The sequence below is a fragment of the Ziziphus jujuba genome, chromosome 1, assembly GCF_031755915.1.
Source record: "Ziziphus jujuba cultivar Dongzao chromosome 1, ASM3175591v1".
NCBI lineage: Eukaryota > Viridiplantae > Streptophyta > Magnoliopsida > Rosales > Rhamnaceae > Ziziphus > Ziziphus jujuba.
Window position 1 is genome coordinate 3,875,050 of NC_083379.1, and position 16,461 is coordinate 3,891,510.

The 16,461-nt window shown below is 30.9% G+C and overlaps 3 protein-coding genes across 3 annotated transcripts; 2 read left to right on the forward strand and 1 right to left on the reverse strand.

Moving 5' to 3' along the window:
* Positions 1-1,902: 1,902 nt before the first annotated feature.
* On the reverse strand, positions 1,903-3,525 carry LOC107411910 (transcription factor MYB20). Its single transcript, XM_016019589.4, has 2 exons — positions 3,270-3,525; positions 1,903-3,094 (listed from the first exon to the last, which is right to left on the reverse strand). Exons 1-2 carry the CDS (start codon positions 3,400-3,402, stop codon positions 2,121-2,123), a joined length of 1,107 nt encoding a protein of 368 aa, XP_015875075.1. The 5' UTR covers positions 3,403-3,525; the 3' UTR covers positions 1,903-2,120.
* Positions 3,526-11,660: 8,135 nt separating this feature from the next.
* Positions 11,661-13,647, forward strand: LOC107411507 (pentatricopeptide repeat-containing protein At5g66520-like). The gene has a single exon (XM_016019109.4). The coding sequence runs from the start codon at positions 11,851-11,853 to the stop codon at positions 13,165-13,167; it is 1,317 nt and encodes a 438-aa protein (XP_015874595.1). The 5' UTR covers positions 11,661-11,850; the 3' UTR covers positions 13,168-13,647.
* Positions 13,648-13,784: 137 nt separating this feature from the next.
* Positions 13,785-15,769, forward strand: LOC107411516 (peptidyl-prolyl cis-trans isomerase FKBP13, chloroplastic). The gene is made up of 5 exons (XM_016019118.4): positions 13,785-14,514; positions 14,659-14,751; positions 15,130-15,190; positions 15,290-15,358; positions 15,543-15,769. The coding sequence occupies exons 1-5, from the start codon at positions 14,152-14,154 to the stop codon at positions 15,605-15,607; spliced, it is 651 nt and encodes a 216-aa protein (XP_015874604.3). The 5' UTR covers positions 13,785-14,151; the 3' UTR covers positions 15,608-15,769.
* Positions 15,770-16,461: the final 692 nt, after the last annotated feature.

The following is a 16,461-nucleotide window of genomic DNA, read 5'->3' on the forward strand; positions in this document are numbered from 1 at the left end:
ATTGATTGGTAGGAAATAACGGTGTTAAATCGTGTATGTGTAACAGATAAAAGATCAATTTGCAATTGGTTTCAAATTACAGTTTGAGCAAATAAAGACTCAGCTTGATCTTATGAAAGTCTTTCTTAGTAACACTGAGAACTAAGCATTAGAACGAAGTTCCCAAGGCAGTCTTAACCAAGGTCAGGCAAATGATTTGTGAAGCTGAAAAAGTTCTCAGAGACTGCATCAGAGATGAGTACAAGAAATATGGGTCTAAGTCGGTTTGATGAGATTAGATGGGATTTTGTTTTGAGTGCTTTCAGTGAGAAGCATGTTGTGAAGTGAATGTTGGAAAGATTAGGAAGACAAGTATTTGGGCTAGGTAGCAGCTAGTTGTTTGGGGAGCTTCAACAAATTCTTGCTAGTAAGACTTGCTTTATTTTTATGGACGACGTATGGCATCTGAATGGGGAATGGTGGTAAAAGCAGTTGGATCATAATTATGATGCAACTCCCATATCATTGGCAATTGTTTTAATTTAAACCACCACCATCCAAGGCCGTTCAACCCAAGCATCCTCATGCACATTTGGTACTTAATGACATCTGTCTCATAGTCAATTTTTTGAAAAAAAAAAAAAATTTATTTATTTACTCCGCAGATTGTTAATTCATCATGTTCTTCTTGCAGATAAAGTAGTTGGTTCCATAACAAAGGAAACGGTACATGAGGACGGAGTGAAAAAATGTTGCCTTGTCTGCTTTGATGGTTACCAATCGTAATGCATATCTTCCATTTCATATAACTTTGACTTCTTGCTTTTAAAATCTTTGTAGTAGAATTAAACAACTATTATACGTTCTCCAACATTGTAGCGACCATAATTACCTATGACAAGCTGGTAGTGGGAAGACATATACAATGAGAGGAATAATAGAGAAAGCTGTTAATGAAATCTACAATCACATCACGGATGAAAGCTATGTAATAACCCCCCATCCCCACAATAGCAATTTGCAACTGCAGTGTATCTTTGGTGTCAAGAATCCATCCTTTGATCATCTTCAAATGACCTTCTAATCCAATTGTCTGAGATGGGTTGTAATCTTGTGACATAAATCCCTTTACACGGTATTTATATATATACTAGCCAAGCTCTTATGTATTTGCTCCGTTTTCATGTAGATGTCTTTCAGTTTCTTGCCTGTCTGATGCATAAACAAAGATCATTAACGGATAAGCAGAAACAAAAACCCATCTTTCTTGTATTCCTGATAATGCAGTCTCCGAGAAGGTTGTCAGCTTCATAAATCACTTCCCTGACCTTGGTTAAGACTGCCTTGGCAACTTTTCGTTCTTATGCTTGAGATTCTCAGTATCATTAAGAAAGACGTTCATAAGATCTCAAGCTGCGTCTTCATTTGCTATTTGGCTCAAACTGTAGTTTGAAGTCAATTCAGCCTGGTTCATTTGGAGATGCAAATGCTTGCTGTGTATTAGTGTGGAGTATAGCATCTACCGCAGCCATGATTTCCTACTAATTTGTATTTTATCTACGTTACATATATATGATTTAACACTGTTATTATTTGTTTTTTAATTGAAATAAAAATAGTTAGATATCGATGGCATTGATCGCCGCTTATTGCGTACCATACCAAGTTCCAACATAATAGCATATTTAAATATGTATGTGTTAGTTGAGGCGCGACACTTCTTTCTTTTTCATTTTTTTTTTTTTTTGTCCTTTTTTTTTTTTATATGTCAGCTATTCTGATTCTAGCATGGAATATATCCAGCTTATATGTTAATATGCTTTATATTAAAATATTTGCATGAAAGAAGAATATTATTACGGGATATGGAAAAGTTTACCAAAATATATAAAAGACAAATTTGATATAATTCCAAACATTAATTCATCCATTTAATTTTTCTGGCTATATATATATTTATAAATTGTAGGAGAGGCATATATACATGACAATCACAGACATCTAGAAAATACCCTACATCATGAAAACCACACCCCATCCCTAAGAAGGCCACAGGTATAATAGAATACCAATAAGAAAAAAATACAAAAATACAAAAATACAAAACAAATTAAAACAAAAATAAAGAAAAAGTAAGTGGTCTAACAATTCCATGCAGGATGATCCATTGGACTCAGATGGCAATACATTCCACAAGGCAATAATGCTGACTCTACAAAACCAAAATCATTGTTAGAGCTCTCATATGAATCATTCATCATCATGTTCTGCCCAGCACTACACAACTCAATATTGTTGATCTTTTCAGGCCGTGGCTGCTGCATTAGTACTTCATCTTGTGTGGACCCAATTGGCTCAAAGCTGCTACCATCCCAAATGCAATGCTCCTCATTTATATTCATCTCAAACTCTGATGGATTTAATGGTGAAGAAGATGATATTGGGATACTAATCCCCGTTGAAGCTTGGCTCCGCTCTAGCAATAAAGCATTTGGATTTTGTTCATGAAGAATATCATTATTCGTCTTCGTCGAAGAAGAACAAACCATATTAGGAACTTGGTATTCATGGATTGATATGATTGAGCTTTCTTCCAAAGATTGATGATCAGGGATAGCAGGACTAAGATGATCACCATGACAAGGAAAAGGTAACGTCGTTAAAAACGGCGGCGTTTCTACCCACATCTTCATGTTTATGGAAGTTTGACTGGTAACATTCCCATTATCATGGGAATTACTAGAGAAAACTGAAGAGGGTGGTTTTTGAAGGGTATGATGATGATGATGAGAGAAATTGCATGCAATAGTAGTATTGTTGTTGTTGTTGTTGTTAATAATTGTTTTAGTTTTTGAAGAAGGGAGAAGATTGTGAGTGTTAGGATCTATGCCTTGAGCAATGAGCTTTTTCTTGATGCATGAATTCCAAAAATTCTTGACCTCATTGTCTGTTCTACCTGGCAAATGTTTGGCTATCTGAGCCCACTTGTTCCCTAAAATCCTATGAACATCAATAATGGTTCTCTCTTCTTGTGCAGAAAATGAACCTTTCTTTAGATCTGGTCTCAAGTAATTTATCCATCTTAATCTGCAACTCTTACCACACCTCTGCAAACCTGAAAAATTAATGTGCAAAAAGCAAAAAAAAAAAAAAAACAAATCCCACTTCAAAAAGAGACTAATGAGAATTAATATAATAATTCAGACCCATTAATGAATAATAAAAAGTTGAAATAAGAGAAAACGTCAAAGATATATGGGTATGTGAAATTAAATTATATATTAATGAACCTGCTAATTTTGGGACAGAACTCCAAGAACCATGACCATGGGTGGTTATGTATCTGATTAGCTTCTCATCTTCCTCAGGAGACCATAGACCTCTCTTTACTTGCTGTTTGCTGCAACACTGATGGCCTCCCATTCAGACGTCCCAGTCTATATCAAAATCAATCACACTTATTAATCCTCATTTCTTCTTGGGTTGTCTCAGCTTCTTTATATATTGTTTCTAAAAGTTTACAAAAAGTAGACTAATATATTTTCTTAATCAATTCATATATGTTTCACTTAAACATTTAGAGAGAGACAGAGACAGAGACAGGGACAGAGAGAGAGAGAGAGAGAGAGTGAGAGGTGGAGAGGGTGAAAAATTTTACGTGGGGTTTACTCCTAGGAGTGAAGGACCACACCGACGTAACTCATCATCAATTGTTTTGGGAAGTTTCCAAGGCTTTTTTCTAATTCAACCATTGCTCTCAAATTATCATCATTGCTTTTTCTTTAACTAAAACATAATAAATTTCTAGTTAAGACTTTGTTACTATGCATTTAACAACAAGATACAAAAAGATTATTGAAACTTCAAGAAGATACATCCTTATGGGTATTTGATGGGTAAAACACGCATGATTAATTAATCAAATAAAATTTAATGTCCATTTGCAGGGGTTTGTCTTTTATACTACAATTAACAAATTAATAACAATGACCAAATTGAGTATATCAATGCCACTAGACGTATGCCACGTGTGAGCTATAATGTCGTGTAATATATGTCCCAAATTATTATTATATATGGAAAATAGGGTAACATAGCAAGTAATAGTTGTCACTTTCTTTTTTAAGTTTTAATAGTTTATTGATTTATTGTTTAAAGAAAAGTTATCTACATTTTTTTTTTTTTTAGTAAAAGAAAAGTTATCTACATATATATATATATATATATATATATTGTAGTGACCGTACGATGTATCATAATTTGTTGTATAAATAGTATTAAGTACAAAAGTTTCCAAATTTAAGTATTTTATAAAAAAATAAAAATTATTTTGCACTTGGAGGTTAATTATCATAAGGATGTGCAACAATGTATCCCTAATTTTTTTTTTCAAGAATATTCCTAATATTTATTTGAATGGCTCACGAAATGCGTTTCTATCCTGCAGTCAGTGAAGAATGTATGATTTAAAAAATTTATAATATTGACTTGTCTCTCTCATTTTTATTTTCTCTCTCTCTGCATGATTGTATACTTTAATAAACAAATATATGCACAATTAAACAAAAATAAGGGAAAGAGATATGATTAAGGGTGGGCATGAATGATAACATGGCCATTTGGGGGAAGACCTAATGATTTAAAGATAACCACTACAACTTCTTGTTCCATATATATATATATTTATATATATTTCTATATACACACATTAACCTCATATTTAAAAGGAGGATATATATAGATATATATATATATATATATACATATAGTAATCAAGTTCATATTAAATCAATTATATTATTTTATTATTAGTAGTTTTTTTAATTTATTTTTACCTGATTATTGAATCATTTTTAAATTAAAATTTAAAAATTTATTTATAATTTATTAGATTTATAATTTTTGTATTTAAATAAAATTTTAATATCTAATCAAATTTATGTCAGGCCATTTAATGTTTTTAAATTTCTGTTTTTATAGTGATTTAAAAGTCTATAAAAAAAATTAATGTTAAACTTATTATATTAGTCTGACGTGAGTCTAGTTTATATTAGCTAGCGGCATATCCTTACTTCTATGTTTCACTCTAACTGTTGCTTGAGTTAATCACATTTCTTGGTGTCAACAAAGATGATGATGAGTATTGGATTGTCTCTTTTCATAATTTTTCCATACCGTCATTTCCTTGGTTTTCTCTGTTTGGAACACTTTTCAAAGAATTTCCTGTGGAGAAAATCACGTGAAAAAGCAAAAGCAGAAAAAAGAATGGAAAAGCACACAGACTTGAATAAACCTGTCCTTGGACCTTTCTACATGTCAAATCTGTCTCCCATTTTACATCATTGCACTGTAAGATCTTCTCTGTTTTCTGTAAAAAAGAAAAAAAAAGAAAATACATATTCCTCTTGCATATGAATTATACGTGTCACAAGTATTATCGAGTTGTATACATGCAGAAATAAAAAATTTATGGAAAATTTTTTTAAAAAAATATAATTTTTATGATTTGACAGTTATAAATTCATATTTGTAAATTTTTAAAATTTTTAACCATATTACTATATATATATATATATAAAGAGAATATTTTATTATATATTTTAAATTTTAAAATAAATATAAAAATATTTTTAAAATTTATAATAATATCATTCTTATTTTTGAAGGAAAATAAATTATCTTAATGGTTTTATGTCTTTATTTAAGTTAAATTATATTCAAAATTCTTTTGTATTTTTTATAATTAATTTAAAATTTTTAAAGTTTTATTTAAAATATAAAAATTATCACATAATTTAAATAAAAATTAATTAAAAATATAAAAAATTGGAAGTTTACAAATCAATTATTGCAAAAACAAAAAAGAAAATTTGAAATTAATTTAACTTAAATAAGAATATAATAGTAATTGAAATTTTTTAGGAAATGTGGATAATATTATCAAAAATTTGAAAAATATTTTTGTACTTACTCTAAAAAAGTAAATAAAATATTCCCCTTTTTCTCTCTCTCTCTCTCTCTCTCTCTCTCTCTCTTTATATATATATATATATATATATATATGTATGTGTCAAGATTTTACAAGATCACGAACTTTACTAGCAAGTGGTTACTCGTGTGATGACCTCATGAACTTGATTAAGTGAATACGGCAGACTTTAACATTTTGAATTAAAGTAATTATATATATTAATTACATTTCTTCACAAACAAAGTTTAGAATTAATCATCAGATTTGGGTGGACCTATTTGACAAGGATTTCTACAGCATAGCCAAATATAAATCATAAAATGATGATGATAATAAATTAATTTAAGAAAAGAAAAAGTGAAAAAGCAAGTTTAACAGAAAATCTCTCATTGCTATAATAAGCGTTTGAACTTGCATAAAACTTTTTCAACCAAGAAAAAATAAATAAATAAATAAAGAATAAGTTATATAGAATGTTGGTATAGCAAGGAACTGAAAAAAGTCTAAAAGGCGTATTTGGTATTGAATTTTTCATATGTATAACTATTTAATTTTATTTGGTGTTGACTTTAGACAACGCCAAACTCAATTTTTGTTTTGGTGAATAATGTCAAACTCAATTAGGATAATTAGCTTCACTAGTCTAGCTTAATTATAGCCGATTTATGCACCGTTAAGCGATGCAAATATAATTCACCAAGCATTTTTCTTTTATTACAATAATCCACCAAACGTTGAGTAGCAAAAAGCTGCACTATATATACATTGGCAGCATTTTTGAATTAATTGCTCAGCACGTATAATGCTAGGAATTAATTATTGAAATTGATGTTCCCATATTATTGAATACATATATATAACTAGGTGATTACATAGAGAACCCCAAGTTGTATAATTAAGTGGCTCGGTAAATGGAGAAATTTTTGTATACACAATGTGTATTAAAGTGGAATCTTTGTTGGTATAAATAACCAATAAAAAAAATACTATTTATAGCATTATAAGAGAAATTGAAGTAGATTTTTATAAAATAACTTAGATTGTAATGCTATATATGGCATTTTTTCATTGGTTATGTACATAACAAAGATTCTACCTTGATATTCGAACTTTGATTAAAATCAAATTAAGAAAGAGAAAAAGAAATGAAGAATAATGGAAAAGGAAGAGATGCATTTTCCTCAAGTTTTTAAATGAAATTAAAAGAACCTCTATGTATTTGTTTTTTATTTTTTTAAAAAAAAAATTTTTTTTCTCAACTTTTCTGTTTTTGAAATGCTACAATTTTAATTTAAAGCTATTATGTGTACCAACAAAGATTCTATTTTGGTATGTGTACACAAAAATTTCTCCATAAATGATCAGGCAGGTTTTTATCATCACTTCATCATTTGTTTTATTTGTATTATATATATATATATATATATATATATATAAGAAGCTCATGGAGACAATATATTCTGTGTCTATAAACATAATTTGGACATTGCATTAAATTTAAACACAGATTCAAATCGATGGACCGACCTGATCAGATTCAGGGCATGATATATTAAATAAATACATAGTCAAAATTGTAGAATACATGAGTAAGTCATATTTTATAAAACATAATATAATATTCAATTATATAGCTAAAAAAAGTATGACCGGATTTAAATTAATTTAAATTTAATTTTTTTTTTTTTTTTTTTTTTTTGGGGAGTATCGCTCTCTTAATTTGACTAGCTTTGGAGGTAGCCAGCATGATGTTGAAGAATTGGCAAGTCAATTTGGCATTAATATTGTCCCATGTCGGAGAGGGAAATGGGCATTGGTGTGCGGTAAAGGGGTTAATTAAAATACAAAAATAAAAATGATAGATGAAAGATGATTGGACCCAACAATTCCATTATGCACATAATTACATATATATTAGTTTTCCTGTTTATAGTAATGTTACCGACATTTTCATGATTATATAGCGTATTTTACTTTATGCATAAAAAGCCAGACAAGCTTGATTATCCCCACTTCTCAGTTATCAATTGGCTTTTTAATTTTTATATGCCTCGTTCTTGTTCCCCCACCTTTCTATCCCAATTTTCTCATCTCTCACCCCCTCCATAGCTTTTTCCCAACTTTGCTTTCCTTTTCTTTTTCATATAGCTAGGCTAGCTTACTTTTCGTACACAACTTATATTCATTTACATGTCCTTTTTAAATCAATTAATTAATTACGTTTCCCCTCGTATTTTCTGAACTTGATTGATGGTATTCCAATGATTTTCTTAATTCATTTTAGTGTTTGAGTTTGTATATTTATTTGCTGTTTTGAGGTTGTAGGAAACGTGACATGCATTTAATGACCAGACTGTACAATTACTTGTTCCATTTTCAAGAATTAATAATTCTTACAATTTAATCATATTTAGTTTTCTACGTTAATTAATTTTGTTATATTCTCTAAAGAAAAGTCAAGTTATTAGGCTAGAAATTTGAAGTTTTTAACTTTATAACTACGGGATATATTTTGGGTATTGCAGATTTTCAAATTTGGTTGATGAAGAGGTGGCTTGCACACTTAAACAATTATTGTTGCAATGAAGGGTTATATCAATGAATTTGATTGCTGATGTTTACGGTACGTACTTTTTCTTTTTCTCTTTTTTGTTTTTCTTTTCTTGAAGCAGTCGTACTTTGAAGTGTGTGCGCGTATATATATACATACATATATATATATATATATCCAATGTCCATTTAGAAGAGGGAAAAAAAAAAAAAAAAAAAAGAAAGACTGATGAAGAAGGATTATATAAAACACCATATATTAATGGGTGATGTTTTATGTGAATATCTCATGGGTATTTGGTGGGCGATCCAAACTTGTATTTAAAGAAGTATATTTAAACAATATACATACATATGTCATACTTATGTCCTTTTAATTTTGATAAAGGATTGTATCATAATTTTTTTTTAAATATAATTTTAGTTTTAAGTTAATATTTTATAAAAATTGAATATTTATATAGCAGCTTTATGTTTCTTCATTCAAGATAAAACAGGGTTTCGACGTGGGAGTGGGGATATGGAGAAGGTACTTTAGTCTAGTTAATATTTTAAAAAGGTGCTTTATATTTCTACCTTGTGCTTTAACTTGGGGCATACTTTTGACAAAAAAAAAGGGGCAAAGGAAGGCATCAATGTCTGTCTTGATAATTAATTTGTAGGCTCTGCCTCTTGAACTAGGTGTAATCTTATTTTAAAGAATATGTTTGGAATTTGCATAAGTTTTTCTTTCAATTTATTAGAATGGGTGGAAATACAGTGAGAAATAAATTCCGCATATCGTGTTTTCCAAAAAAAATAAGCCAAAAAAAAAAAAAAAAAAAGGACTGGAATTGGAACATATCTTTGGAAGGTTGTACAATGGGCATCAAAGGCAAGTATTCATCAAGAAAGAAGAAGCTGAAGAAAAGTTGGATTATTTGACTCCAAGAGGTTGCATGAAAATTAAAATTTAGGATGAGTCTTAAAGAGTGTAAAATAGCCTTGGGCCAAGCAGTTGGTCTTATAAAATATTTGTTAAATGTCAATTTATAAATAGTTTATAAATGTCAATTTATAAATAGTTTATAGTACTGTATCACTTATATAATAATTATATATAAGTTTTTGCTACGTGGTGGACCAGCTTCAAGCAATTGATTGCTCTTATTTTGTTTTCAAAAATCGCACCTAATTTTATATGTATAGTACGGATGGACATTAATTCAATCTGATTAATTAATTTTTTTTTTAATTGACAAACCAAACCAAACTTAACTAATGGAAACAAAAAAACCAAATCAAACTAAACCCTATATCATCGGTTCGACTGGGTTTAGTTAGTTTGGACTAAGGCTCAATATGCTAATTCTTTTTATTCATTATTATTATTATTTATTTTTAAAATTTTTTCTTCAGAAAATATTATTATTTTTTTAATAATTGGAAATTTAATATTATTAGCATTTCAAACTAAATAATAAAAATATATTTTTTAAGTTACATAAAAATATATTTAAAATATGCTTAATTAGCAAAAATTATATTTACGATGTGATTTGATTATAATAAAAAATTGTACAAACTGATCAAGGGACAAAAAGCAAAGTAAATGGGTCATTGGTTTGGTCATTTTAGTCTGTATATGTTAGTAATTCAGGATAAAAACTTGTATACAGCTAACATATATTTATTAAATATTTTATTTCATAGTTATATGATGTTATGTGTAAATATAGGTGATTAAATTTAAATAGCACATGATTAATTAAAATGATAAAAGATGACGTGACTACACCGTTATATATAAGTTACTCCTTTACTTTGAATGCTCGACTTGGTTGACCGCTTTACTACAAAATAATTATAAAAAATTTGACGGAAGGCTTTTGTTTTTTCAGCTTTGCTGCTTTCAATGGTTTTTCCTAAAAATAAAGTATGCCGGCCTCCTCTCAGCTTTTTATCCTTTTTCCTCCAAATTCTCTAATGTTTTGTGATTGTTATTATTTCGTTTGAGTGACCACGTCTATAGTTGTTCTTATCCCCTTACCCAAGTTGTCATAAAAAATATGGTTGTTTTTTATCCCCTACCCAAGTTTTTATTAAAACTATATATATATATATATATAATTGTTCTTCTAAAAACTAGAAATTATTTTCCAAATTTATTATAAGAGATATGGTAAAAGAACTATTGGAAGTAAATTTAGAAACTAGAAATTGTAGCTAAATTCTTTGTACTCTTAAGTATTTGAAGCAAAGTAACGTGAATTCCAACAATTGCCTCCATATGATTTGATACCATAGTCGTAATAACTGACACCAGACTGTTATCCAACGACAGTGACAGTTGAAAAACAAAACTATCAACGGCCAAACGGTTTTCAACTCAACTCCAGATCGTCTATGTCTAGAGTCTTCATGAGCTCCTTGTCTAACTGTGTAAGAGAATCCCAATGTCACCCTCTATATATATATATATATATATATATGTATATTATTTTTTATTTTTTATTTTTATTATTTTACTTTAACAAATGGGATAAAATAGTCGTTGGAGGATAGTTTATTTTGCCAATAGACAATCCATGGGTTAATGTTGTAACGGTGCTTTTAAATAAAGGTCAATTGTAATTTAGTATCCCATATCATATGTTTTGAGTATTCAAATTTAAAATATTTTATATGTTTTGAGTATTCAAATTTAAAATATTTTATATGAGATTCATATTTTACTTTTTGCTTTATATTAATCTAATTTTTAAATTAACTGGTAAAAAGTTATAAATTGATAAAATTTGTTAGTTTTCTTATTAATTAAATATTTTCTTATTTTGTCATAAATTGAAAATATTAGTTAATTTGATCTATTTATACATTCTATTAATCAATTTGAAAATCCATTTCAAAATTAGGTTAACGTGGAAGTGAAAAAATAAAAAATAAAAAATTGTAAGTTCAGGATTTAATATGGAACATTTTAAATTTAAAGTTGTACAGATTAATCAAAATGTAGGATTGTAAATTACTATTAATCCCTTTAAATTAGTCAAGCGCATATATGAAATATTAGAAATAGGGCATGTACAAATATAGGAAAATTATAGTAACATCCTTCTCTCCTCTCTCAGTAAGTACTGTCTTTGTAAGAACTTTTTTCTGCTGAAGAACAGAAAGAACTGTATACAATGTGAAAAAAATAAAATATGAGGGGATGTTTTTATAATTAAATGAAAATATTAAGGTACTTTTACAAAACTGGTAAAATATAGGGGTGCTAATGTTTCCTAGAGAAAGTGCATGCAAATTTGTTATATAGGGACCGTGCCTGCCCATGCTAAAATTTTGTATTTGTGCCACTGATCTAAGCCATGCTTGTGAATCTCTCAAACCATCTAACCAGACCCACAAACCACTTGATTTCATGCTACATCAAATGCTTTAACTCTTGGGCTTTGGCCATTAAAAATGCTTCTTCCCCTTTTAAAGCCCTGTCTCTCTACTCCAAAATGCACCGTCACTCTGTTCCTTTTGATACCTTCTCCATTCTTTTCACCCTTAAATCTTGTACCCAGTTCCAAGATATTGCACTCATTCAACACCTTCATGCCCACATTCTCAAACTTGGCCTCATTTCCCATGTATACGTGGCCACTTCTCTTCTCCACGCATATGTTATCGCTTCCTTCGGTGATGCCTGCCTATTGTTCGAAGAAATACCTGTAAGAAACACGGTAACGTGGAATACAATGATAAAAGGATACTCGAGGTCGGGAGAATTGGAGAAAGCGAATTCGGTGTTCAGAGAGATGCCAATCAGAGATATTGCATCATGGTCTGCCATAATTGCTGCCCATGTAAACAATGGGATTTATGAGCGTGGTTTATCTCTCTTTCGAGATATGGTAATGAATGAGAGTTTAAAACCTGACCAGTTGATTACTGGATCGGTTTTATCAGGTTGTGCCCACATTGGTTCTCATGGGTTATTGATGGGGAAATCAGTTCATGGATTCATGGCCAAGAATGGGTGGGAATTGAATGTGGAACTTGGTACAGCTTTGGTTAACATGTATGGTAAATGTGGATTTCTGAAGAGTGCTTGTCAGGTTTTTCAACTAATGCAGGAAAGGAATGTCATGTCTTGGACTGCTTTGATTTGTGGTTCAGCACAGCATGGCTTCAGTGAGGAAACTTTATCATTGTTTGAGATGATGCAAAAAGACGGTGTAACACCTAATGAGCTGACTTTCACAGGGATTCTTAATGCATGTGTGCATACAGGATTAGTGGATGAGGGCCGCAGATATTTCAAGATGATTGAAGAATGTGGTTTGGAGCCTAGAATACAGCATTATGGGTGCATGGTTGATTTGTTTGGAAAGGCAGGGATGCTAGAAGAAGCTTATGAGGTAATTAAGACAATGAAACTTGAATCCAATATGGTAATTTGGACTTCCTTCTTGTCAGCTTGTAAGGATCATAGAAAGTTTGAAATGGCTGAGAAAGTAGTTGAGCAGGTTTTAAGGATGATAAAACCAGAGAAAGATGGTGGGGTTTATACTCTTATTGCTGATTTGTATGTTCTGGGTGGGAAGAGGGATGATGCAGAAATGGTAAGGAAATTAATGGTGAGCGAAAAAGTGAGAAAGGTTAGAGGCTCGAGTTTTGTCAGAAGTGGAGCATAGTTATTTATATGATAATTCTATTCTCTGAGTCTTGAGGGAACTGATGAACAATGAACTTTGCTTGGAGATTGTTAACATCTTTGGGGAGTTGAGCTTTCCGTGGGATGAAATAGTTCCTGTCATCTAGAGTCGACAAGAAATTTCACATGCTTTGCTTCTTTTGTGTCGTATAACTTCTGTTTAATGGAGTAAGACGGAGAAAGGGTGAATAAAATGCTGAAGTGGAGTATTTTGTCTGCAGTCTTTGGCAATATGCTAAGCTTAAGAAATTAAGGAGATGCATGAATTACATGTGCCAAAAAAGGTTAAAGATCCTGAAAAATAACTGGACTGCTGGCATCCCGCTTAAGATGGTTAGATGTTGAGTAATTTCCACACTACTTGGTCAACTAAATTATAGTTTTGGGACATGGATTGAAAGGTCCATCGAGAAGCATATAGACTTGCTGATTGATTATAGAAGTTTCATTCATTTGTTTCTTTCGTACAATTTAATGTGCCATTCATTTTTCATTCCCCCATCCCCCATTTACTTATATCTAGGATCATCTCATACTGTCTTTTTACTTGTCTGTGCTCAACCCTATGACCATTACAGTTTGAAGTCAAAATCTCTGTTTCCCTGTTTCTTTTTTCCTTCTTATTTTCATGCCAAAAGATAAAGTAAAGCTTTTCATACAGACCCCGCAGGCTGAATGCCAAACTTCTATTTTTGAAATTGTATTTAGAAGTAAATTTAGACTACAAGGCCACTGTTGGGTAGAAACTCATACCACAAATTTCCCCTTGGGGACGCAAATTAGTTATCATACTTCAGATACATCTGGCCTTGGAATGGGCCAGAATAGGCCCAGTTAAGGTAGCTAGCCCATTTTTGAAGTACGAACCCAGCTTTGATTGGATATATCATTATTCTTCCACGAAAGCACTTGGGAGACGCAAATCAATCCTGTGCTATCCGTTTCAAATTACTGGTTGGTGGAGATGAGTTCATTGGCATCTTCACTTTATACGTGCAATCCCAAAAACCTCAGCAAACAGAGCTCTGGGCAACACAGAGATCTCCATGCATCACAAGTATCAGGTATTAAAATATCAAGCCAAGCCCAGAATAAATCTTCTCTACAACTTCAAGTAAATGAGAAGCCAAGTAGTTTGCTCAGCAGAAGGGAAGTAATTGGGTTTGGCTTCGGTGTTAGCCTTCTTGATGTACTCTTTCAACCTCAACCCTCTGCGGCAGCTGAAGGAGGAGCTTCATGTGAACTAACAGTAGCTTCTTCTGGCCTCGCCTTCTGTGACAAAGTTGTGGGTACTGGTCCTGGGGCTGTCAAAGGACAGCTCATTAAGGTAAACCATGAATTTTATCCACGATAATTGTGTTAAAGAGAGAACTATAATGTTATTATATTTGTATGAATTAGGCTTGAATTAGTATGGTTGTTCTTATCCCAAATCTTTTCATGTCTTGGTACTTGAACTTTGTATATACAGGCGCACTATGTGGGGAAATTGGAGAATGGGAAGGTATTTGATAGCAGTTATAATCGTGGGAAGCCTCTTACATTCCGAATTGGTGTTGGTGAGGTATAAAATGTTTTTACATTTCCCACTAAAATCCGTGTTTGCTGGGTAAGAAAATCAATTAAAGAAATTGTGATAATAATTTTGGTCCAGAATCTGTTTGTTAAAGTGGGTGCTACTCTGTCTCTGAAACCTTCATTTAATGGGTAAATCATATGGGGTTTTTTGTTTGTTTGTTTAGGGCGTACAACATATAAATGCAACACTTACAGCATCTAAACACCTAGAAATAACAGTTTTAACCCCAAAAAAAAAAAAAAAAAAAAATTGTACTAATCATGTTTTGGTGATGAATGTAGATAAACCAGCGGAGTGGGTAACACATTTTCATTGGCTTTGGATTTTTTATAGTTAAGTTGAGGAATTGTATGGCATATATAGGTCATCAAAGGCTGGGACGAAGGTATTCTAGGTGGTGATGGAATTCCTCCCATGCTTGCTGGTACATATTATATTCCATTAAATTTCTTCAGTCGTAGTTAACAGTTTCTTGTTTTTAACTCTCTGCAACTGAATTTATAACGTATCGATCTTAAATTAGGGGGCAAACGCAGCTTAAAGCTTCCACCAGAACTTGCATATGGGGCTAGAGGGGCTGGATGTAAAGGAGGTATATATATGGAATCATGAATGTTGGCTCTTTATCGTTATTGTTTTTTATAACAAGACTTAGGCTAGATTTTTTTAGTATGATCTTATAACAAGACTTAGGCTAGATTTTTTTAGTATGATCTATGTATTTTACAATTGCTAGTATCATATATTTACCGTTTACTACTTCATATGATATACAGGCTCATGTATAATTCCACCAGAATCAGTTCTCCTGTTTGATGTAGAGTTTATTGGCAAGGCATGAGATGGGTTCTACAAATAGCCAATATTTACAACATGGATGAACAATCAGCACGTTTTTGTTCCCTCATTTTCCTCTGTATGAAATATTGTTTGTATATTATGTTAGAGATATGAGATGGAAAAATTATAAGTTTAATCATAATATGAGCACCTACATATGTCATCTTATCTTTGCAAAGCAATTTTGATAGCCCACAAACAGAGAATTGGGAAACAGTGAAAATTCATAACCTAATAGCTTCTCCAAAAGGTTTCCTTCGTTTGGCAAACACTTATTTTTCTTATTGAATCCTTTGAATAGCCAATCTATCAAGTTTCAACCTTAAACATAATCTAACTCCTCTATGCCCTCTCTCTCTCCTATCCTCTCCATTTTTCCTTTCTTCACCCTTAATTTTATTTTTGTTACATTTTGCCAAATATAAAGTAAAAAAAATGAGTTGTTATTCCTAGTAATTGATTATATTCTTTTTCCCAGGGAAGTAAAGCCCAAACACATTTTTTTTTTTTTTTGGCTGTTTTCGAAATAGAATTTCCATAATAATAATAATAACAATATAAAATCAATAATCAATATAATTAAAATGGATTTTAATAAATTGAATACTATCCACTTAAATTGTCCCAAAAAAAAAAAATGTATTAGTACAATAAAATCAGATTGAATAGTCCTTGGCTTAATTCATTGTGAGAAAATAATAAATCCACGATCCGAACATAAATTTGATCGCAACCAAACGGTCCCTTTCAGCAACCAAAAAAAAAAAAAAAAAAAGCTAGAGGCAAACAAAACTATTTATTTATTATTTTATAAATTGAGAAAAAGACAATTTGTTTTATTTATTTATTTTGGTT